The sequence below is a fragment of the Urocitellus parryii genome, chromosome X (genome assembly GCF_045843805.1).
Source record: "Urocitellus parryii isolate mUroPar1 chromosome X, mUroPar1.hap1, whole genome shotgun sequence".
Lineage (NCBI taxonomy): Eukaryota > Metazoa > Chordata > Mammalia > Rodentia > Sciuridae > Urocitellus > Urocitellus parryii.
In genome coordinates this window covers 112,947,571-112,970,362 of record NC_135547.1, presented here as the reverse complement: position 1 = coordinate 112,970,362, position 22,792 = coordinate 112,947,571, and the positions used below count along the sequence as shown (strand labels likewise).

The 22,792-nt window shown below is 35.3% G+C and overlaps 2 protein-coding genes across 2 annotated transcripts in view; one reads left to right on the top strand and one right to left on the bottom strand.

Moving 5' to 3' along the window:
* Pola1 (DNA polymerase alpha 1, catalytic subunit) overlaps positions 1 to 22,792 on the top strand; it is a 291,393-nt gene that overhangs the window by 64,172 nt on the left and 204,429 nt on the right. The gene's annotated exons all lie outside the window — the stretch shown is intronic.
* The window catches only part of LOC113200355 (uncharacterized), a 230,240-nt gene continuing 211,690 nt past the window's right edge, over positions 4,243 to 22,792 (bottom strand). The window contains exon 4 of the mRNA XM_077793908.1: positions 4,243 to 5,972. Coding sequence (XP_077650034.1) covers positions 5,948 to 5,972 — 25 coding nt within the window. The 3' untranslated portion in view covers positions 4,243 to 5,947. The remainder of the gene's footprint in view (positions 5,973 to 22,792) is intronic.

Sequence of the window (22,792 nt, the reverse complement as noted above, 5' to 3'; positions counted from 1 at the left end):
TAGAAAATAAACACATTTTGCTGTTATTTCTGGCCTGAGAGCCTCTCTTACCTCCAATTATGTTTTTCTTTTGTTCGAGGGCTGTATAGTCTGCTTTTTTGTATGCTGTTTACCAAATTATTTTCAAGTTTGTGTTTTCACTTTGCCATTTCTTCTGCCTTTGTCCACCCACACCACAAATTTCTGTGCACAACTCACTTTTCACAACTCACTTTCCATGAGTGATTTAACCTGATCTTCCTCACTCTCCAATTTAATGACATCAGGTTATGTTTACATTCATTCACTCTTACAGGTTAGATTTTCATGAGTTTGATATGCTTGTTCATTCCATTTTCTTAAACAGTTTCAGGGGCTGGGAATTTTTTTTTAATCTTTCAGCAACATCTAATAGAATGCTTGAAAGTAGTGGGCACAAAAGGGCAAACACCAATTATTTTTGTATTAAGAAGAAGTTATTTCCATTACTTTCTTCTCATCCCAGTTCTAAGATCCTGTTTTCAGTTAAGTCCTGCCAACCTTATCTTTGAAATATTTTGATTATCCATTTCTCTTCATTGATACTGCCACCCCCATGATAAGGTCAGGCCACCATCCTCTGTGACTAGGATCACCACAGCAGCCTTCCTCTGGTGTTTCCCTTCTTCTCTTATCCCTTCTAATATAGTCTCAATAGCAGATGGAACTCTGTTATAAAAGTATAATAGCATCTGCAAGCCCTTCAGTGGATCTCATCTCAGTTTACCTTGGACTCCAAGGTGTTAATTTGTATCACCTCACCTTTGTGCTACCTACCTGCTGACCCCTTCACCCACATCCCTGCTTTAGTTCAGCCACATGGGCCACCATTTTTCTTGTATTCTGCACACATATTTAATTCTTTTCCTCCATAGAGCCCTTATGCATGTGGTTCCTTTTGTCTGGAAAACTACCCCCCCCCCGAACTTTGTGCAGGGTTTGCATTTTTCAACTCAGGTTTCAGCTTATATGTCACCTTCTTTTTTTAATATATATTTTTTAGTTGGAGATGGACACAGAATATCTTTTATGTGGTGCTGAGGATCGAACCCAGTGCCTTACACATGCCAGGCAAGTGCACTACTGCTGAGCTACAGTCCCAGCCCTTCTATGTCACTTCTTGGTGAAGATCTCCCTGACTACTCTTCCTAAATAGGTCCATCCAGCTCAACACCATTTCTTATTTTCAAATTGACTTTTTTTTTCATTTCCCACAATTTTTATAAGATAAAATGCATAAAATAGCAAATACCTGCGTACACATCTCCCAGAATTAATATGTTGAGAGTTTGTCATAATTGCTTCAGATTTTCCTTTAAATAAAAGAACATCATGGGCTTGGGCTATAGCTCAGTGTGCCTATCATGTGTGAGTCATTTGATTTGATCCTTAGCACCACATAAAAATAAATAACATAGGGGCTGGGGTTGTGACTCAGTGGTAGCACACTTGCCTAGCATTCGAGAGACACTGGGTTCAGTTCTCAGCACCACATACAAATAAATAAAATAAAGGTCCATCAACAACTAAAAAATATTTTAAAAAGCAAACAAATAAATAACATAAAGGTATTGTGTCCATCTACAACTAAAAACATTTTAAAAAAAGAAAACATCAGGATTGTTAGTCTCTTGTGTGTAAATTCCCTAGTTTCCTCCTTCCCTGTAAGCAGGCACCTATTATGATGTTGATATGTATCTTTCCATTTTATATGCTTTTGTTGCCTGTTAATTTGCCTACTTTATGTAAATGGCATCATATGATATTTGAGCTTACAGCTTTCTTTTTTTCATTCAACATTATATTTTTGAATGATATTCATGTTGATATCAGATCTGATCATTGATTTGAACTGCTCTATAGTATTCCATTGTGTGGATATTTTACAGTTTATTTACAATTTATTTGTATTTGCCTCTGTCGATGGTCTTTTATATTGTTGTTGGTGTTTCACTCTTATGCAAAGTAAATATTCCTGTACTCATCTCTTTCTGTACAAGTACAGGAGTTTCTCTGTCAGATCTTCTCTTGCTCAGTGCTCTGCTTCATTCCTATTGTGGCACTCATCATTTTGTCATCATTAACTTTTGCTTGTTATGTTCATCTTCCTTCTTGAACTGTGAGCTCCATTAGGGTAGGGAGAGTTTGTTTCACTTACTCCTCTACCCATAACACCTAGCACAGACCTTGGCACATAGCAGGTTCTTGATAATTGTTGAATAAATTCAGCTCTCTGCTTTCCATCAGTTGTGTAGGTCATCCCTTTGGTGTATGAACTTTGGTATTCAGATTTCTGAAGAAAGATGAGAACTGATGGGATGAGCTACCAAATCCTATGGGTAGTGAATGTAGGTTATCAGGTAAATCTGGCACAGAAAGGATTTTAAGAGAAAAAAAAGTTTTAAATAATTTGTTTTGAATTAAGCCCCTTTTCATCTCAGAATTTGGAGGTGAAGGATTTCATGGAACTACATGGACTAGTTTTGTTTATTAAGTGAGCTGGGTTGATTGGCTGTGGTCTCCTTCCACATCTGTAGCATTGCTTTTATCATTATAGACTTTTGTTTATTTTCTACAAATTATTTTATTTGACAATTAGAAGATAGTACTATCTGTATCTGTTGAAATTTATTTTTGTAGTAGGACCTCTTGTTGATATAGGAGACACAAATTATAGATAAAGAGGCACAGGAGGACATCTGATTGTTGATCTTCAAAGTAGGATTTTTTTAAAGTTTTAAATTTTTTTCATGATATTAGACATAGTGCATGTGATCTATATTTCTGTTCTTTTTGAAGCTAGTAAGTGTTTTCCTTACCATCACATACTTCAGATTTGATGCTTATGTATCAGATTCACATGGAGAGAGTATAAACAATTCATTGGTACAATCTCATATTTCTTAAAACAGAGATTGCTGTTGTAGTCATGCTTTGGGCCTTTTTTCCAGCACAGGGCATCTCATTCATTTTTAAAAATTTGTTCCTATGTATTTATATATGACAATGCATTTTGACACATCATTTATAAATGATATATAATTTCTCATTCTTTTGGTTGTACAGGATGTAGAACATTTGGTGTTTGATTTGGTTGTGTAATCATATATGTACATAGGGTAATAATGTCCAATTCATTCTACTATCCTTCCTACCCCCTGTTCACCCCCTCCCCCATTGTGAATTAGCATCCGCATATCAGAGAAAACATTCAGCCTTTGGTTTTGGGGGGATTGGCTTATTTAGGACATCTCATTTTATCATCTAGGAACCTGTGTAAGCCATTTGATAGTAAGTTGAATCAACATAAATTATATTTGGAGATATCTGTTGGATTGGGGAAATGTAGCCATAGTGAAATTGTATGCTAATACCTTTTATTTTTTTCTTATTCAGTTTGGAGTATAGTGTTCTCTCCCTAATCGTCAGTTCACTGTGGCCCATCTGAATGGCCCTTGACTTAGGTAATAGTTATTATGAACATCCAAAGAGAATAAGTATCTGATCTCATTTCCTCCTCTGTATGTAAAAAGTAAATATTTAGACACACAGTTAAATTAGGGTTAATAATAACTGAGATATATTAAGCATTTGATCCTTGCCAGATATCATTCTAAGCACTTTATGCTAATAGCAAAACACTACTAAACATGTAAGCACAGTTCAGAAAACTTTTTCTGGTGCTATAAAATGTAGGAGTCATGTTATTGTGAGGTTGATTGAAAATATTGTTTTTTATTGTTTTCTTATTACTGGGGGATCAGGGAGGTGAAGATGGGAGAAAATGTTTTCATTTATTAGATGTATAGGAATATAGTGAACCAAGAAAATCTAAATGGTCATAGGCTAATTTTTTCTTACTATTCTGCCTGCTTCTTATCCACCTCCTTGATAAAAGCTTTACCCTGTTCTTATAATTAGAATCTGGAAGGAGGATGGGAGCTCATTCTCAACTGCATTAGATGTGAATTTACTTGATTGTGAGGCAAGTTAGTGTGGGGTTTTATGCTATTAATTCAATTTTAACAATGAGAGAACTGAAGTACAGAGAATATAAGTAACTGTCCAAGATCATAGGGCTAGTGAATAATTCAAATCTAAAGAGTCTTAGCTGCCATAGAACATTATTTTTAAAATTTTTTTTGTAGTTGTAGATGGACAGAATGCCTTTATTTTATTTGTTTATTTTTATATGGTTCTGAGGATCCAACCCAGTTCCTCATGCATGCTAGGCAAGCACTCTACCACTGAGGTAACACCCCAGCACCACCACCACAGTACATTATCAACTGCCATGGTATATTACCTTTGTTTTTTTGAGATTTTTGTCTGTGCAAGAGGTATTAGGAGGTGGGGAAAAATAGTGTCACATCTCCACAGTGCCTGGAACCATTTTGTTTGAAAGGACATGTGCTAGGTTAGCATGTATTACGCTGGTTTGGTTAGTATTTACTGCCACTTTTGTGGCAGATTCTCCAAGAGTTTTTATTCTTTTATTTCCTCTCTCTTGACATTACCCAGAAGGAAATCTGAATGGCCATAATTAACAAAGCCCTTCCCATGGAATTCTTAAGGAAGAGGATTGCGTGGTGAAACAAGGGTGGAAAGATGGGGGGATTAGGAGGAATGCTTCCTTCTGCCGTATGTTTTTTTGTGGAGTTAAATGGTGGTGATGCTGTCCACCACAGCTGAAACCTGGAGTGGTTCCGGAACATGTCTTTGTGTAGCTTGTCTATGCCACTCTCCACCTGTTACAATGGTGAAGGTCTTAGATTGTTTGCCTTAAGCAGAATAAACAAATAGATCCCGAAAATGTATTCAGTAATCTTTGCTTGATGAGCAGAAGCTAGCAGTTGTTTAAAACAAATGAAGGGGATAAAAACTCCCCTAACTTTTATTTACCAATCAGATTGCAAAGGAAAAAATAGCCTATTTTTAGACTGAGCTCCAATTATGCTAAGCCTTGAAGATAATGAAACAGTCTGACACAAAAGAGTATGGTGACGCAAGTTTGTGTGGTGAAATTCCAAGACATTCACTGACTTTTTAGGATTCTGCACAGTGAATATTAAGCTCCTAAAGTGTTTGTTGCCCGGAAACAGTGCTTTATTCTTTTACATGCAGTGTAATGAAGTGAACTTATGTTGTAATTTGTTTCCTGCACGGAAGAGGGGGAATTAATACACATCATGTATCCCTGCATCCTATCGTTGGCTTCTTAAGTGTGTTTTTTATGTGCTGAAGTCACCAAGTTATGTTCTGGCTAATATTGCATATTGCCGCCTGCCTTTGCTACTCTTAGTTTTATTAATACTTTACACAATAGTGATTTCCAGTTTTGCTATTAATTTTATATTGTTGATTTGGCAAAATTTGGAGGCTCTTTCTTTTCTACCACTCTTCACTCTGTATAAGAATTATGCTTAGCTTTTTGTTCTTCCTTAATCATGTCAGGCAATGTCTTTCCTTGGAACTAATTAGTTGGGAGGGGGGTTAAATGAAATGTGTGCTGGCACAGGGCTTTGTTGGCTGGCTTAATGGAAGTTGGCTGTTTGTATTCTTCTAGTCTCATGTTGCCGTCTCATTTACAGGTTTGGTAATGGGCTTCTGGGTTTTCATTTTGCTGCCTGTAGCTGTCTTTGAGATTGAAGTTGGGGTGCTGAATGCTCATCTGATGAGAAGTTGCCTCCTTCAAAGGCAACATGTGTTCCTGCTTCCTCGTCAGGAGCATGGCCATCTTGCATTTGTCTTGAAATTTTCTTTTTCAAAGCAGTCACCATAAGAACTAAATGTAGGAAGGCAGAAAGAAAGACCTGTTGACCTTGAGGAGCCAAAGTTGCAAGGCTCTGGCATTGGTGATTTATAGCAGGATTTGATGAAGTGAGGAGGAAAGGGGATGTGAAGGGGATGAAAGAGCTCCTCATTAGATTCAGATTGAAGTGCACTGGTGTGACCTGTAGAAGAGGTGAAAACATAAAATAGCAATCAGGTGATTGGTAAGGACAGCCTGGTTGGATAAAGTGGAGGCTAGGAAATTTCTGGCTGGGTGCCTGCTATCCACATACAGTACTTACTCTATTTCATTTAATCTCCTGCAACCCAGCGGGTAGGGGATATTATCCCTTTTCACAAATGAGGATAAAGTCTCAAAGGGATTAAGTAAATTGCCAAGGTCTCTTTATTTGTAAGTGGCTAAAATGAACATGGCTTCTCACATCTGTGCCACTCTTCTGAAATACAGGAAACACAGACACCAATAGTATTTATCATCTTACGCTTGGTAAGTAAAGTACTGGGTGGTATAACCACTGAAAAGCCTGTAACAGCTTTTTTGTTATTGTACTTCTATAGAGTTCTTTCTGAAAATTACAGATTATAAGGGCCAAATTCAGTCATCTGGCCTACCATGTGCCAGGAACAGTATTGAGTCTTGGGGAGTATTAAGGTAAGTAAGATCATAGTCCCTAATTATAAATTGCTCTGGAAGTAGGGATGGGGGGAAAATGAAGACATTGGCCTGTAAACAAATCCCATACCATATAAATAAGATATATTTAAAGAAAGGGAGAAAGACCAGCATTGCCTGGAGGTTAGAAAATTATACTTATGGCACAGAACAATTTCTGCTGAGTTCCATTGATTCTTTGGTAATTGCCAGGATTTGTCTAGAGAGAAAGGAGATGCTGTCTTTGCAGGATAAAGCCCAAGGGGAACCATATTGTATTGTCACAACCTTGGGAACCTTTCTTTTCAAAAGATAGAGGTCTAAATTCATGAGGGTAAGACGCTTTTTGGTTTTGGTTTTGGTGGTCGAAGAATCTTCTGTTTTTGCAGCCATCAGACTTTTTCTTCTTTTTAATTTTATACTTTCCTTGGGCTACACATCACCTTATACCCTTCTCTGACCATGGAGGTCAAAGGAGGGTACTAATTCCACCTTGGCCACTAATTTAGGGGGTGATTAATAATCTCTAATGTTCCATCTAGTACAGTGCCTTTCACATAACTGACACTCAGTAAAGGTGTTTTGCCAGGGGCAGCAGAACTTGAAATCTTCCTGTAATTAATTCATGTTGATCTTTTGGGCAGGAACTTCAAGGGGATCAGTTTTTATAGGATGAAAACAGCTGCCTCTTCACTCAACAACAATAACAAAAAGTATCAATAAATCATCAAGTATAAATCAAAGCCCAAGATAAGTGAAAAAATACTTAAGTCCGGGATTCTTCTATAAATTTCATCTCCCACCCAGATACATTATATCTCAGCTAAGAATGCTGAAGGCACAGTGCCTCAGCTTTGCTATCTGATCACTGGAGGATAATACAATTATGAAATGACTATTGGTAATCCATGAGGAATTCCGGATAATAGGTATTCTGGAGTTTACTAAACTTAGAAACTGTTCCTCTTCATAGAACAGAGTGATCTTCAGGTCTTTTTGATCACAGTAGAATGGGAGTTGTAGAGGAGGATATCAAGAAACAAAGATCAATCAGGATGTTTCACACTCTCTGAATTCCCTAATAAACAACTTGAACATTGCTTTTGGCCTGAGAGTGGGTTTTTAGCACCTCATACAATAAAAGGTATCAAACTTTTGAGGGCAGAAATAGCAGGGTCATGGAGTCATAACTATTATAATTCAGAATGCAAGTTACACAATCATATCAGGATTTATCTAGCATTTCTGTAGAAGACTGAAGACAGCAAGTATTGATTGATTCTGTTTTCTAAAAGGTGAATTCTAGAAAATTACAGACTAATGAGCTATATAATACAATTCTAGAAAAGACTGTTAAGCAGTTGTTTTTTCAGCATTTTGTGGTAGTCACGAAGGATTGGTATTGGCCTACCAAGAACAGGTAGTGTCATTAATTTTTTATTTTTTAGGCTTAATGTTAGGTTGGATCACACGAAAATGCTTGCTTTGAAAGTCAGAAGCATTTGAATATTAGCCATTTCATATGATTCATCCTAATAGTTTTCATTGTGTTTTTTTCTGCTCATAAAATTGATGCATATTTATTATAGTACATTTAGAAAATATAGAAAAATAAAATTTACTCATAATTTAATAATCCATTTCATGCATTTTTACCATTTTTCCATAAATATGCATATACACACATAACTATGTGTTTACTAGTATAGTTTTTAAACAAATAAATGTGAATTATAATTTTATTTTCGGTAGATTATCTGGGTATTTATTTATTTATTGGTACTGAGGACTGAATTCAGGGGTGCTTTACCACTGATCTACATCTTTAGTTCTTTTTGTATTTATTTTGGGATATGGGGTCTTGCTAAGTTGCCAAGGCTGTTCTTGAATTTGTGATCCTCCTTTCTCAGCTTCTTGAGTCCGTGGGATTACAGATGTGTGCCACTGTGCCTGGCCTTTCTGGGCATTTAAATTGAGCCTATCATAAATAGTTCCTTGTAATGAGCAATTTATAGAAACTAAATTTTGAGTTTATTATTTTAGCAGGTATATATTGCACAATTTATTTATCTGTACCTGTATTTTAGGACATTCGTGTTTCTGGTACTTTGTAATTACAAATAATATTGTAGTAACATCTTCTACATGAATCTTGTTCTACATAGCTAATGATTTCCTTAGGATGAATTTTCAGAAGTAGTCTTTATAGGTTAAGGGATGTGAACTCTTAAAATCCATTTCAAAATTGCTTACCATAGAGGATGTATTTATTTCTGCTTTCCTCAGCAATGTGTGAGAGAACCTCACTGCAACATTGCCACGACTAGATATCTCTTCTAAGACCAGCAAAGGAAACGTGGTTAGCTCATTTTGTTTTTCTACCTTTGACAGGTTTAGTAAAGAGGATCATATACTTTGATATTGTTAAAGGACTTGACAGAGTTTTTCACGTCGTCCGTCGTTCAGGTCCAATCAAACCAATTCAAACAGAATGCAAATTGAATTGGAGATCTCTAGTCTGTGGAATAACCGTACCCTAGAATAGTTTTATTAATGGGTTATTGTCAACTGGGATGGACACCTTTATTAATGATATGGTGAGGTTCAGTGACCCTGTCCTGAACAATGCTATTTGTAGCAATTATGATGAAAACTGAAAACAGAACATAGACTTAGTAGATTTGCAGATATGCCACAAAGTGAGAAAGATGGCCATTAGTTCTGTCCCACCAGACTTTGGTTCCTTGAGAATAGGAACCAAATACAAGTTGCAGAATCACATTGGTTACACATCCACATTTTTACATAATACCATATTAATGACTGTTGTATTCTGCTACCTTTCCTATTCCCCCAAAATGGGAGTTCATAACCCACTTGAATCAAATGTATGGAAGATGATATGTCATGAGCTTTGTAATGTTTTAAACAACCAATAAAAAAAAAAAAGAGAATAGGAACCAGAGTGCTGAGAGCATTCCTTCTAGAGTCAGACTATTGCCTGCTATCTCTGTAACATTGGGTAAAGTTCCCTTATCTCTCTGTGCCTCAGTTTCCTTGTCTATTAAATGAAAATCAACAGAGTATTTTCCTCATGTTTGGAAAGATGAAATAAATTATTAAATGTAAAGCATGAAGTGCAGTTCCTGGTCCTTGGTAAGTGATCACTAATGGTTAGATGCTATCGTTTTTAGTCTCTCTCTTGGATATTAGATAATGCATACTTCTTGAATGAATGAATGAATGAATGAATGAATTAACATCATAAAGACCTTGTAAGCAGGTGGAATGGGCTCATACTGCAAAGGAAATGTAATGGGTAAGTCTTTTCATTTATATTTTATAATATTGGAACTGTCATGTGAAGACAGGATTGAGATTTATACTGTGTAGTTCCAGGAAGTAGAGATGTGGGCAATTAATAGGAATTAACAATAAGGGACTTTCTGTCAATTAGCCCTACTCAGCAGTGGAGTTGTGCCCTAGTGGAAGAATTCAAGTAGAAGCTTCCAGACCATTACAAGTACATAATAGAGAAAGAGGCCTTCTTTGGTCAGAGGTTAGACTAGATGATCTCTAAAAGTCTCTTCCAACTCTAGGCTGGTTCTATGATTCTAAGTGGAATGTGCAGGATTATCACAAAACATGAAGTAAGGCCTTATGAATACATCTGTGGAAGGGCTGATGCTGCTAATCCTTGCCCACCCCTCCTTCCCTGCTTCAGTTTCTCTCACCTGTTGTGCATCAGCCTGAAGTGGCCCATTCCTTAACTTGGTTCAATCATACAGCCTATCTTGGTGTCTCAGGCCACTCCCTACTAGCAGCAATGCCCAAGGGACAAGTATTTGAATAAGGGCACATTTTTCATAAACATACCAGAAAATAGAAAGAAAATTGTTGCCTGCAAAGTGTATCTCAGAATTGTTTTAAGAATACAATTTTTTGTCTATTTTGTACATGCCCTCTTTATAGCTTTATGAGGGTCCAAGGGTAGATCTTTTGCTCAGGAGTTCTGGGTGCTTAGTTTCTCTACTTGTGTGGTGCTTTCCCCTGAAGTTCAGCATCAGTATTCTCCCTGGGAAAGAGTAATTGAACACTCATGGTTGTGCATACTGTTTGGGCTTATATGCGTTGGGCTGAGATGATATTTCTGTCATTATGAACTCTGATTTCTTCCCCTAAGCTATTTAAAGGTAGCTTTAAAATAAAGTTAGAAAACTGAATTAGAAGCCAGTTTAACCGATTCTTTCTTTCTTAGGGTTCTTTGCTGAATAATTTCTGACATCTTGTAATTGTTTTGTGCTGCTCTCCCCATTTATAATATTTGGAGCTTTGGCTTTTTGCCACACTTGTCAGGGGTTTATAGGAGTTAATGACATGTAGTATATAAAGTTCTTTGAGATTCTTTCATGAAACTTGGTATTATCTTGAAAGCAAGAGGTTTAACTGTTCATTTGTTAGATAACTAGTGGATTTTAAACAGATGTAATCACACCATGTCTGTTATTTAATGTATTCGATGATACATGCAAACTTTTACTGCTCAAATTTTAAATGAAGTGGCTTTTTTTCCTTTTTCTTTTTTCTGCATATTATAAAACCCATTATTAGGGAATACCTTGGGAAAAATTGGGAGTCAAAGTTCTGAAAAAAAAATTCTCCAGTATGTTTTTTAATACTCTGGTTTGTCCATGATTTTGCTGACAGTCAATAGGTGAAATGAAGAACTCCTGGCACCAGTGCATTTTGTCTGTTGATAGCAATGTGCGTCTGTAGCTTGGAGTCCAGGAGTACTGAAGCTCGTGCTGTACAATTTATGGCCCAGAGAGTGGCTGCTCTGTGAACCGAGTGGGTTAATAAATTTCAGAGAAAGCATCTGTGGAATTTTACAGTGAATGTTCTTTTGTATCCATATTAATTTTACTCCTTTGGAGTGGTGTCATTTTACCAGCCAGGATCTAGAGCATGCAAATGTGTTGTGGGATTTTTTTTGAAACAGTGAGGTACACACAGGCCCTGTGGGATGGTTCTGATACTTTTCGAGGTCTAGGGTCTCATTGCATGTATTTTGAGCTAGCGTGTTAAGCCTGCTGCTTTAAGAAGGCTTTGCTTCCCTTTTTAATCTTTAGAATTTATAAAACCAACAGCTTTGTTGTCTTCAGTAGGAGGATTGTACATAGAGCTCCAAAGTTTCTTGGAACATATAAGCCATAGAAAATAATATGTCTGTTTTACTCTTGTCCTTGTGTTATGTGTACAACACAGAGCTCTGCAAAATAAAAATTCAAATAATGGGGCTGGAGTTGTACCTCAGTGTTAGAGCACTTGCTTAGCATTTGTGAGGAACTGGGTTTGATCCTCAGCACCACATAAAAATAATAGAATAAAGGTATTGTGTCCATCTAACTGTATTTAATAAAATATTTAATAAAATATTTAAAAATCAAATAATAGAGTTGAAGGAAGTTTCTATTTATTTATTTTGCAGTGTTGGGGGTCACACCTAGGGCCTCACACATGCTAGGCAAGTGTTGTACCACTGAGCTATATCCCAACCCTGTAAGATATTTTAAAAGATTGCTAACATTAGATATATAAATTCTTAGGGTAAAAACAGTTTCCTTATAATGTAGCCTCCTCACTTTAAAGATGAAAACTTCCCAAGCCAGACCTGATTGGATCTCACCATTCTGAGAGCTGCCATAGAATATCACTGTAGTATTTAGAAAGTATTAAATCAACATATAAGAAAATGACTATCTTTATAACACTGTAGCCATTGAGTCCATATTCCAAGCAGATTTTGTCATTTGTATTAAGTAACTTCAGCTGTTCCATAAGTCTTCACAAAGTCTGAGCTATGTTTTTGTGTCCACCTTTTACCCAGTTAACAGAATGCTTACTCTCTTATTGCCACTTAAAAGTCATCTGGAAGACTCATGCTGATAATGTAATGCATGATGAAGGAAGGGGGTAAAGTAGGAAAACATAATTATTGCATGCACAGTTATTTTAAAGACTCTTTTCTCTTCCCTCTTCTATCTTTTCCCCCAGCTTCATTGGGTGGATATGATTTGTAGAGCTTTTTTTCCCCTGTTCTTTTCCTAAATTGGGTAAGAGCTGCAAAACTATTCAGGAAAGCTGTAAACTATTGCAAAGCATGTGAAAAGACAGTAGTTTGTGCCTTTCTCAACCTTGTTACAGATCTGTGGATAGTCTGGAGCTTACAAAACTGTACTTAAATATTTTCTATAATATAGGTTGAGGACAGATTTCTATTTGCTGTTGATGACTGTCAAAACAACTTCCCTAGAGCGATTGTAACAGAGTGCGGGGCCTCATTTTCTGATGGAGAAACTGCTTTGGTTTATTCTCACTGTGTTTTCACATGATTATTTCTTATTTTCTCAAGTGCTTATGACATTTAATAAATTTTCAGTTGAGAATTGTGGCAGCCAGTAGTGTGAGAAAAAGATATTAGGTGCTTGGAAACTATTTAAATACAAATGAATGACAGCAAAACTTAACCAGGAAGAATATGACTTTGAAATTATGACTGAATGTCATCTAGTCCTAAGACAAGCTGAAACTTATTTCCTCATTCATTCTTTTCTTGACCAAAATTGCTTTTCCTTAAAAAATTAAGCAAATCTTTCATTTAATCCTTTGGAATTGACACCTCAGAGGAGTTTATTATTTCAGTTAGTGATGGACAATATTCTTAGGATTTGGTGGTTAAGATGTATGTTTTTTTCAGTTATGTTTTACTGAATTTTGCTTTTTGTCTTTATGAATTTGACTACATACCTCATGTAAGTAGAATCATTGTATTTGGCATTTTATGACTGTTTTATTTCACTTAGCATAGTGAGGTTCATCCATGTTATACATGTGACAGGAGGATTTTCCATTTTAAGGCAGAATAATATTCCATTATATGTATGTGCCACATTTTGTTTATCCATTCATCTGTCACTAAGCAGTTGAGTTTCTTCCACCTCTTGGCTACTGCAATTTTATTGTGTTTCTTGGATAATATATTTTTACTAGGTTAAAGTCAAACATGAATTCTTGTTATATAGTTTTTGTGTGTGTGTGTGTATAATTGAGTATAATAGTGGACAGAATATGTAAAATACTCATGGATTTGAAGACTAAATTGTATATATCAAAATTCTGTAGTATGGGTAGGGATTTAAATATATACATAAGTGTTTTATGAGTATTCTAATTTGGTTTTGAACACATAATTAAACTGTTTTAAATTGATTATCAAGCAATTGCCCCGGAGAATCGTAAGTAAGGTCTATGAGGTTGTGCAATATCAATAGAAGAAGAGATTATCCCGTGCATACAACCTGAACTTTGCTTGTAAGTGAAATTGCCTAAGTTCTAAAATGATTGTTTATAGTTCCTACTGTCAGTTATGAAATCATCTCTGAAAATTTTGTTAAGCATCATATAGGCAACCTGACAATACAGGTGCACCATGCAATTCATTGCCAGTTATAGTAGAACAGAAGTGGTTATTTGCCTTTTGAAAATTTGGAAAGTAGGCTGTTACCACTAATCCTTGTGGAATCATTAAATGTGGAGAGAATGTTGAGCTTGCTTATCTATAAGGCATTTACTTAAGCTTCTTGTTACCATTAATTTCCTCTGTGGGCTAAAGGAATCGAAAGTGTGGGCAGCAAGTCAATTGGGATATAATGAAGGAATGAAACATAGGATGAGCTTAACAGTTGAAGGTTGAAAGTATACACAGTTTAAAGTAATTTGGTAAATTACTTGCCCATGTATTTGATGTGGATAAGAATTTGGACATTGATTTCTAATCTTGTGGATAATTTGTCTAATCCAAGAGAAAACAAAGAATGACCTCAGTCATTTAGGCAAATGATACTGTTTTGTTAGTATAATATGGTGATTAAAGCTTTTGTCATATGCTTTTGTAATTGTACAAAAATAGAGCTTAAGAACTGTTTCTGATATTTGAGGCAGTTTTATTCAACATCCGCATTTTATCAGGTGAGGAAACAGGTGGAAGAAAATTCTCAAGATGACATAGAGAGGAAATGCCAGAGCTGGGATTAATGATATGTTAGTTTGTGATAGAATAGCTTTTACCATGTGCCAGAGTTTTATATTAACTGCTTAGAAAAGTCTATAAAGTGGGTGCTACTTTATACCCTTTTTATAGATGAGGAAACTGAGGCTGTGTAACATACTCAAAGTCACACAATTAATGATTAGTGGAGCCAGAATTTGAATCTGTGTGGTTTTGCTCCAAATTCTGTCTCCAAATATGTAATTGCTATCTTTTTTAGGGCAAAAATAGTTGAATATCAGTCATTTTATATAGTTCACTTTTTATGTAGTTGACAGAGCTTGAAATCTTATCATAGCATATCACTAGCTTGCTACAGTGTTTGTGGTTATTATTATATCCCACTTGATTGTGGTGTGTAATACTTCCAATGTGCCACTGAGATTGGTTTATCTTATCAAGGATTGTAAAAAAAAAAATGTGTCTTTTTAGGAAAATTGGCCTGCAATTTTCTTTTTTGGTCCTTGTCTGGCTTTGGTATCAGGGTAATGCTGGTCTCATAAAATTACTTTGAAGGTGTTGGGAGATTTTGATTACAGATTCAGTCTTTTCCATTTCTTCGTATTTAGTATGGGAGGGAATATTTCTAGGATTTATTCCATTTCTTCTGAGTTATCCTACTGGTTGGTATTTAATTGTCCACAGTAGTATCTTTTGATCTCTTGTAGTTTTATATTAATAGTTGTAATGTCCCTTTCATTGATAATTTTATTTGTGTCTTTTCTCTATTTTCTGTTTAACTAAAGATTACTTGACTTTATCTTTTCATAAATCCAACTCTTAAAGCAATTTCATTTTGGTTTTCTATTTCGTTTATTCTATCATTAATATTCAGTTTTCCTGATTGGCATTTTCTTTAACTTATATTTTACAAACAGGTAGGATGAAATTGTCAATGCATTTTCTTTCAGTATCATGTTGAATAGAAGTGGTGAGAGTGGAAACTCTTGTCTTGCTCTTGATGTTAGGGAGAAAGCAGTCTGTCTTTCAGCATCAAGTATGCTGTCAGTTAAATTTTTTTCTTAATCATTTCTAAATTGAAGTTCCTTGCTGTTCCGACTCTCTTAAGAGAGGTGTGAGTGTGTGTGTGTGTGTGTGTGTGTGTGTGTGTGTGTGTGTGTGTGTGTGTTTTACTGGAGATTAAACCCAGGAGCATTCTGCCTCTGAGCTTTGCATCTCCAAATCTTTTTGAAGTTTTGAGATAGGTCATATTAAGTTGCCTAGGCTGGCTTTGAACTTATGATCCTCCTGCCTCAGCATCCCAAGTAGCTGGGATTACAGGTTTGTGCCACTGTGCATGGCTCTTAAAGAAGATTTTAAATCAAGAATGGATGTTGGGTTTATTTCCAAATGCCTTTTTTTTTCTTTTTATATATATTTTATTTAAAAAAATCTAAAATGTATATAAAATGAAGTAAGTAAGTACAATATACCAGTTGTCTAGATTCATCATCTACTTATTACATGATATTTTTATTTCTTCTGTACTTCAAATGCCCTTTATATGTCCAGTGAAATAACCATATGATTCTTTCTTATTTTGTTTTGTTTTCTTTTTTTAAGAAGTTTTCAGATACAGTGATTTATATTGATGGATTTTCAACTGTTAAACCAACCTTGCATCCTGGGTTAAACCCTACTTGGACATGATATGGATACTTTTTATAAAATTTTTGGGTTTTATTTACTAAAACTTCTAGGATACTTACTTTTATGTTCATGAGGGATTTTTTTTCTTTCTTTCCTTCATGATACATTTGTCAGTCTCTATCTGATTAGAGCAATGGTGGCCTCATATAAAATGTTGGGAAGTATTTCCTCCTCTTCAGTTTTCTGAGAGAGTTTGTGTTGAATTAGTATTATTCTTCCTTAAATTTTTGCATCATTCACCTTTGAAGCTATCTAGGTCTGGATTTATATTTGTGTAAACATTTTTAACTGCAAATTCAGTTTCTGTACCAGACATAAGGTTTTTTTGGATTGACTATTTTGAGTGAGTTTTTTGTAGTGAGTTTTTGTCTGATTTATGTGCATGGAGGTTTTGTAATATTTTTTTCCCTTTATTACCTAAAGAATTGATAGTGGTTTCACCTCTCTCATTCTTAATGTTTGCAATTTTTGTCTTTTTAAAAAACTATTATTGTGGTTATTATTTAACTTTGTCTTCTGGCTATTCAAGCCAGTTATACTACTGTTCCATATAGCACCTATGGTGACTGCTTGTAGGCAAAAAGTTGGAAAAATGGGCATCTTTCCCTTTTTCTAGTTGTAGATTTCTGTTCATATTTGGTCTATTTGTGATTGCTCCAGATAATTGTTTTGTTTTTACAACATCCAGAGGTTATGCTTCTGTTAAGAGAGGTGTTGCCCGATGCTGGAGACAGAATCACTGGGATTTTGTTTTTGTGAAATTCTAGCAAAATCATATTTTAAAAAATATATATATATATATATATTTTTAGTTGTAGATGGACACAATACCTTTATTTTGTTTATTTTTATGTAATGCCGGGATCGAACCCTGTGCATCACACATACGAGCACTCTACCACTGAGCTGCAACCCTGGCTTGAGACATGTTTTAATAGCTGTGATCACAGTGTAGAACTGGATAACTTAGCAGAACTTTTTTGTTGTTTTGTTTTTGTTTTTGCAGTGCTAGGGGTTTAACCCACGTTTCACACATGCCAGGCAAGTGCTCTACCACTGAGCCTCATCCTTAGCCCCTTAGCAGCACTTTTTGTTCATTGTTGGATCTGATATGATATAATTCCACTGAATATTTAGAATAAATTATGCAGTGAGGGAAAGGCCCAAAAAATGGGAAAATGAAATGTTGGGTTAGTACTTTTCAAAATGTTTCCAGTAGGAGAATCCACTATCACTTTAAAAAGTGAGCATTTTGAATACTGAGTATGCCAAGTTTCTGAATGATTTTGAGTGCCTTTGCTTGTCCTGGGGAAGTTTTTTTCCAAAGAAAACAATGAAAATGATGCTGTTTTAGGCCTGAAAATATTGCATTTCTAATTGCATAATGTGTATTATGTCTAATAAATTAGGTTTTGGTCTTATTAATGCTGATACATAAATATTTTATTTGTAGTAGAGTCCATTTTATAATCATTTTATATTGAACATTTATGCCTTTTTAAGATTATATTACAATTCAAACTGAAAGACATCAAAAGTCATTCTAGGTCTCTGGACCTCAGCCTGGTATTTACTGAGCAACTATCATGAACCACACACTGTTCTAGGCACCGAAGGTTCAGTGGTGAATGAGGAGCTTATATTCTTAAAGGCTCAGAAATCTGACCCTGTTAGCACACAGTGTATGGCCAGATTCACATGTACTTGCCCTCATGCCAATTTGTTCATTTGAAATGAGAACTACAGCTGTTAATTAGGCTGGTGAGATCGAACTGAGAGATTAGTGCATTTTCTCTTTATAGACAAACCACATGGGAAGCCAAATTACAATCACAAGGTTGCTTGGTGAGAATGGAATCAAAACAAAGAGACTTGGTTAGATAATCCATGATTAGGATACACCTGCCACAGGGACTATTTGGGTTTCCCTTGAGTAGTGCTGAGTAGTAAAGGTTGCCAGTGTCTGGGTTTTTTTGGCCTTATTTCTAGGTTGACCATTTTCTTTTGTTCATAGAGTTTTTTTTAAAAAAAACCTAAGTATAATACGATTTACTAAATGACAAGCACATTCAAGGCCTGCTCCTCAAGATTAAACTTAGATCAACTTTGGAAATATCTAGAAGTTTTTAGATTCTGAGCCTAGTAATATACATAAGGAAAGTCTTTTGGTTGATTTCAGCAAATACTCCCTTAACCATTGTGCGGGTAGGTTTTACCTTCAGAGGTTAGCTTACTTTTTAACCTTATATCAGTGGTGTGGAGGGCATGTGTGAATCCCTTAGTTTGCCCCATGTACTTCCAATAATACAGTTTTACACTTTTTTAAGTAGATAACAGATTTTACTTCTGTTCTTCATATGTTTTACTGAGGCCAAATCCTTGTTCTTAAGATTATGTCTACTAAAAACATTTCAGAGTGAGAGAGTGTTCTAATGAAGTAAAATTAGCTTGTTTGAGAGTGTAGTGTCTAAATTTAGACCTAGAAAAACCTAGAACCCTAGAACCATACATGCTCAATTTTTTTTAATTAGAGGACATAGTAGAATTCTCTTTAAAAGGTTCAGGGAATTTGAGAAGTAGTTGCTTTCAAGGACAAATCAAATGCCTTGAGTTGTAATGGAGACTGAAATATTGAAACTGTGAACCAAATTCACTCACTTAAATTATTCCTTCAGTTATTGTCTACATATCATCTGTTCACAGTCACAGTTAAAGTACCACCCAGCTTACCATTTAAGAAAAGCATACAATACTGAGACCTAATGATAGCCACGTTTGTCATGTTTTAGTACAGTTGGAGTGGTATCAGTGTCCATATGTATGGTAAAACTTGATGCCAGCCAGCAAGGTGTTTGCAGGTGCCCATTTGCAAACTTCTTGAAGGCAAGAACCACCACCACCACCACCACAACAACAACAATAATAGTAGTAGTAGTAGCAATTAGAATATATACATGTAGTGCTTTGTAGTTTTTCAAGCACTTTTACCTGAATTATCTAATTTTAATTTCATAAGTAAAATATGCAAAGTTTAAATATTTTTTGATTTAGTTACTATTTCTGCTTTCTTGTGAGCCATGACCAAAGTTTTTCCTACTGTCAACTTTTGACATAAAAATGGGCCAGATTTTTCCTATTTGAGCTACAATACCTTATTTTATAGACAAAATTAGTTGTTTTGTGAAATTTTAGACTCTAATTCTAAGGCTTCATAACATGAAGTTGATCTTTGGGGATGAATCTTTTGGATGGTGACTGCCCTTTAAAGCCTATGGTTTTTTTTTAATTCTCAAAAAATATTGGGTCATTCTCTGCCTTTTTTTTCAGGCTCTAACTCATTCATTCTTAAACTATATTCCAATTCATAACTTTTCTTACACACATTACTTTCCTGAATATCAGTGTTTTAGATGTACATTGACCATTGTGGTAGTCACTAGCTATTAATAAGCAATTGTTTAAATTTTAGTTAATTAAAATTAAATTAATATTTCAGCTGGGCACAGTGGATTACAAGCGCACATCTATAATCCCAATGGCTCAGGAGGCTGAGGCAGGAGGATCAGGAGTTCAGAGCCAGCCTCAGCAACTGTGAGGCACTAAGCACCTCAGTGAGACCCTGACTCTACATAAAATACAAACTAGGGCTGGGGATGTGGCTCAGTGGTTGAGTGCCCCTGAGTTTAATCCCCTGTACCTGTCCCCCCACCATTTTTTTTCAGATAGTCATACTAACCACATTTCAAGTCTTCAATATGTATGGTAGCCACTAGCCATATGAGGCTATTTAAGTGAATTATTTAAAATCAAATAAATAACTCACTTCCTAAGTCATACTAGCTACATTTCAGGAACTCAATAGCCATTTATGGCTGACTTCTGTCAAAATATTGATATAGAGCATTTCCATCCTCAAGAGAGAACTATAGGAAAGCACTGTTTAGAGAATCTAGCTTCTAGTTAGTTTTTTTTCTTTGTGGGAGGAAATTATCCCACAAATAAATAATTCTTCCATTGTTTATAATTTTATCTTCAAGATGTGTATTACTAAATACATTTACTAAGCCTGCCTAGCTATTACAAAATGTGAATCATAAGTATGCTTTTGAAAATATACATAAACTTCATTTTCTTAGTACTTCCTGTGTTATATATTTCTTACACATAAGCAGCAAGGGAAATTGAAGTAGAAACTAATGTAAAACAAAAATTCACCTTTTCTTCCCTTCTATGGACATTTGCTGAAATGCAACAGAAAAGATAGGTGCCAATACTGCAACTAAATAGAAAGTGTATAGCCATCATGTGAGGAAAAGTGACCAACTGATAATTAACTTTTTTTTTTCTTTTTAAGATGAGGTCTTGCTGTGTTGCCCAGGCTGGTTTCAAAGGGCAGTAATCTTAAAATGATTCCTAGAGATTCCATGATGCAAAAATTCAGGTCAATTGTGCTCTCATCAGATTAAATACTAGTCAGGGAGTTTAGTTTGATGAGGCTTTTAACAATTGGAGGATTTCTCAAGCATAAAACTGATGTTAAAATTTGATATCACATGTTACAGTCTTTAGAATTGTGAATTAATTCCATAATATGATGAGCATATCCCACTTACCTTTTGTTTTTTCTATTTGCATATTACCATTGTATGGAATTAAAGGAAAAATCCAGACTTACACTCAAGGACTATATTTTTGCCACAGGTGATTCAGGGTACACCAGGTTTAAAGATACTGTATCCTTTAGTATGTTCAGATCAAATTTGGCAAAGTAAATAAATGATCCTTACCAGTGTAAAAGGGGTATCATGAGGGGCTGACTGTAACAGAGAAGTGACCAGCAATATGTCATGGTGAAGGATGTAGGATTAGTTAGGTGTTATTCAAGGACTTTTACAGAACAGAAAGATTTAGATACACTGAGTTCCAGATAGTTTGAGAAAGTTGTATAAATTTGAAATAAGTGATCACTTTTTTATAAAAAAGAAGAGCAAAGTACCATGAGTACTGGAAACTCTTAGGTTAGTGTGATTCTGTATGATTAGATGTGTTTTTAATTCCATTTTTCACTTTTAAGAGCCATCACATTTCTTTTTTTTATTGGTTGTTCAAAACATTACAAAGCTCTTGACATATTTCATACATTAGATTCAAGTGGGTTATGAACTCCCATTTTTACCCCAAATACAGATTGCAGAATCACATCGGTTACACATCCACATTTTTACATAATGCCCTATTAGTAACTGTTGTATTCTGCTACCTTTCGTATCCTCTACTATCCTCCCTCCCCTCGCCATCACATTCTTGTAGATAATATTAAAGCTTCAATGGACAACAAATTTTTTAATTGACAAAGAGTATATATAATCAAGGTGTACAATGTAATAATTTGATGTATGTATGCATTGTGTAATGATTACTACAAATTATTCACCATATCCATTACTATGCATTCTGTAGCTTAGATTTCCAAAGCTTATTCATCTATTTTAAACTTTATTTTTTATTAACGTATATTTGTACTTATTTAAGGGGTACAGTATTATAATTTGATACATGCATACAAATGTGTAATGATCAAGTACGGGTAATTAGCATTTCTATCTTCTCAATTATTGCCCCTTCAAACACTCGCCCTCTTGTTGGTTTGAAGTGTATAATAAATTGTTGTGGACTGTGGCTGTGCAATAGGACATTAAAAATAATAACCACATCTGTGTGGGGGGAAAAGGTACACTCACACACTGCTGGTGGGACTGCAAATTGGTGCAGCCAATATGGAAAGCAGTATGGAGATTTCTTGGAAAATTGGGAATGGAACCACCATTTGACCCAGCTGTCCCTCTACTCGGTCTATACCCAAAGGACTTAAAAACAGCATGCTGCAGGGACACAGCCACATCAATGTTTATAGCAGCACAATTCACAATAGCTAAACTGTGGAACCATCCTAGATACCCTACAATAGATGAATGGATTAAAAAATGTGGCATGGAATATTACTTGGCAATAAAAGAGAATAAAATCATGGCATTTGCAGATAAATGGATGGAGTTAGAGAAGATAATGCTAAGTAAAGTTAGCTAATCCCCCAAAGCCAAATGTCTAATGTTTTCTTTGATATAAGATGGGTTATTCATCATGGGATAGGGAGTGGGAGCATGGGAGGAATAGAGAACTCTCGATAGGACAGAGGGGCCAGAGGGGAAGGGAAGGGGCATGGGGGTAATTAGTGATGGTGGAATGTGATGATCATTACTCTCCTAAGTACATGTATGAAGACACAAATTGGTGTGAATATACTATGTATACAACCGGAGATATGAAAAATTGTGCTCTCTCTATATAATAAGAATTGTAATGCATTCTGCTGTCATATATAAATAAAAAAATTACATAAAAAAAGAAATAATAACCTCATCTGAGGGTATTTTGGTGCTCATTTTCCAGTTTCTCTCAATCCTCTTTCTCCCAACCCTTCCTAGTCTCAGGTAACCTCCATCTGTTCTCTACTTCTATATAATTAACTTTTTTTTTTAGTTTGCACAAATGATTTAGAATATTTCATATTT